Source organism: Salvelinus sp. IW2-2015, linkage group LG22 (assembly GCF_002910315.2).
Source record: "Salvelinus sp. IW2-2015 linkage group LG22, ASM291031v2, whole genome shotgun sequence".
Lineage (NCBI taxonomy): Eukaryota > Metazoa > Chordata > Actinopteri > Salmoniformes > Salmonidae > Salvelinus > Salvelinus sp. IW2-2015.
Window position 1 is genome coordinate 20,199,782 of NC_036862.1, and position 2,616 is coordinate 20,202,397.

Genomic DNA, 2,616 nt, shown 5'->3' on the forward strand with positions numbered 1-2,616 from the left:
ATTCTGTAAAACACTGTAAATAAAACAGGTAACACTGAAAACTATTCTGTAATACACTGTAAATAAAACAGGTAACACTGAAAACTATTCTGTAAAACACTATAAAAAAACTGGTAACACTGAAAACTATTCTGTATTACACTGTAAAAAAACAGGTAACACTGAAAACTATTCTGTATAACACTGTAAATAAAACAGGTAACACTGAAAACTATTCTGTAAAACACTATAAAAAAACTGGTAACACTAAAAACTATTCTGTAAAACACTGTAAAAAAAACTGCTAACACACTGACACAAGGAACACCTCGTAGGCCAAAAGGGTATCGTTTTTTTCAACAACTGGTTACTCCTTTTTGCTAATCTCTCTTGATCTCAATCTCTCTCTATTTTTCCTCCCATCTCCATCTCTCTATCCCTTCCCTCTCTTTCCAGGGGAGGTGGAGAAGCCGTGTGTTCTGTCCTTGGTTGATGACACGGAGCATGAGGAGGAGGAGGAGCTGAGGCTGGTGTTGGGGTCGCCCCGCAGTGAGTCTCCGTTCGGAGCGTCCATCGGGAAACAGAACGAGACTCTGGTCAAGATCAAGGACGAGGCAGACAGTAAGACTGRCTGACTCATAGATGGAATCATTTCATCTGTAGAAAATAGAAGTTGCTCACTCTATAATAGTCCCAGATACATATTGCATTATTTCCCTTATTTTCTCAAGTTCATAATCTGCTAGTCTGCATCTTGTTMATTTGTTTTGGGGTGTGTGTCTTCAGCTCATTCTACTCTGTGTGTCTGTTTGTAACATTGCTGAGTTCACACTGGTCCATGTCTGACTCCCATCCATGTTATCCCCAGAGGCCATCATCAAGTTTGGGGAGACTAAGTTCAGTGTGAGTGAGCCTAGCGGGTCAGGCCAGGTGTCCATGGTGAAGATCCCAGTGCTGAGGGTAGGAGACACCTCCAAGGTCTCTGTGGTCCGCGTCCACACCAAGGACGGATCAGCCACCTCCGGAGAGGACTACCATCCTGTATCTGAAGGTGAGAAATATTACAACACCTCACACATCAACCTCTCACGTCAATAAGGCCATGTGTTTTTCCTGATAATGTGATCTGATTAGGAAAATATCCTGACCCTAATACTATATAAATAATCAACTTGATAAGGTAACTCGGTCAGCATCTGCAGTGTATAGATGTTTCCTGTTTAACCTAGAGCCGTGCTGTTGTTGTTGTTTACCCCAGATATTGAGTTCAAGGAGGGTGACACAGAGCACTACATCGAGGTGGAGATCTTGTATGATGGAGTCAGAGAGATGAGAGAAGCCTTCACGGTCCACCTGAAACCTGATGAGAACATGGTGGCTGAGACGCAGGTGAGGACTGGAACAACAACATCACATAGACTCAGCAATATGACGTTGACACAAGTAGCAGGATGAACGGAGAATATCGCAGATAAGCACGATGCAGTCACGCAGAGTATTTGCGCATGTGCTCGGGTACACTTCACTTACCTTCAACGTGAAAGCTGAGGGACAAGAACAAGAGAGAAGTTTAGTTGTCGCGTTAGTCGCCCCTGATATTGCTGTTTACGTCGTACATCACTACCTTTAACAACACTTTTATGTTTGATCTGTTTATTTTCTGTCCGTCCCCAGATGAGTAAGGCCATTATCTACATAGAGGAGACCAACAGCATGGCGGATGTCACCTTCCCCTCCGTCCCCCAGGTGTTCTCCYTACTGCAGTATGACGACACCTCCAGGGCCAGAAACACCCCCTTGGTGGCAGGCTACCCCGTCGTCTGTGTCACGGTACGGAGAATGGTTTATCAGGGACTTTTAACCTCCCAGTCCAGAGGTTCGTCCCAAATGCCACCCTATTCTCAGTTTAGTGCACTACATTTGGCCAGAGTCCCATAGGGAAGTGCACTATATAGGGAATAGGATGCCATTTAGGACGAAGGCCAAGGCATCATTGTATTCACTGTCTGGTCTTAATTTACTTTAAAAACTAAGTTGTTTCTTTGGTTTAGGAATATGTCAATTAGGATTCAATTAGGATTTAATTTGATATTGAAGCACAGGTGAGTGATGTTGATGAACAATGCACATTTTCCCTTGGACTATATTACAGTATATTTTGCCTCATTCCCAAACACTGTCTCCTCTCTCCTCCCTCCCTCCCTCTCTCACTCCCTCCTCCCTCTCTCCTCCCTCCCTCTCTCCCTCCCTCAGGCTTGTAACCCTAAGTACCCTGACTACGACAAAACTGGCTCCATCTGCATCAGCGAGCACATCAATGACACGCTGACACGCTATCGATGGTTGATCAGCGCTCCAACCAGCCTGGACGGGGTCACCAGCTCCATGAGAGAGGTGGACTTTGATACCTTCTTCTCCTCCTCCAAGATCATCACCTTGGACTCTGTTTATTTCCAGGTAGAGAACACATTATCAGTGAACTGAGTGKGAATTTGGACTGGCTCAGTCAAAGAGTTGAACCTCTGAAAAGACCTAAAGTGAATGATTGAGTTGACTGTATTGATGTGATTGAGTTGACTGTATTGATGTGATTGAGTTGACTGTATTGATGTGATTGAGTTGACTGTATTGATGTGA

The 2,616-nt window shown here is 44.3% G+C and overlaps 1 protein-coding gene across 1 annotated transcript in view; it reads left to right on the top strand.

Moving 5' to 3' along the window:
• The window catches only part of LOC111949822 (FRAS1-related extracellular matrix protein 2-like), an 11,830-nt gene that overhangs the window by 5,148 nt on the left and 4,066 nt on the right, over positions 1 to 2,616 (top strand). The window contains exons 4-8 of the mRNA XM_070433863.1: positions 315 to 600; positions 848 to 1,030; positions 1,238 to 1,368; positions 1,654 to 1,809; positions 2,233 to 2,436. Of these exons, the coding sequence (XP_070289964.1) occupies positions 315 to 600; positions 848 to 1,030; positions 1,238 to 1,368; positions 1,654 to 1,809; positions 2,233 to 2,436 (960 nt within the window). The remainder of the gene's footprint in view (positions 1 to 314; positions 601 to 847; positions 1,031 to 1,237; positions 1,369 to 1,653; positions 1,810 to 2,232; positions 2,437 to 2,616) is intronic.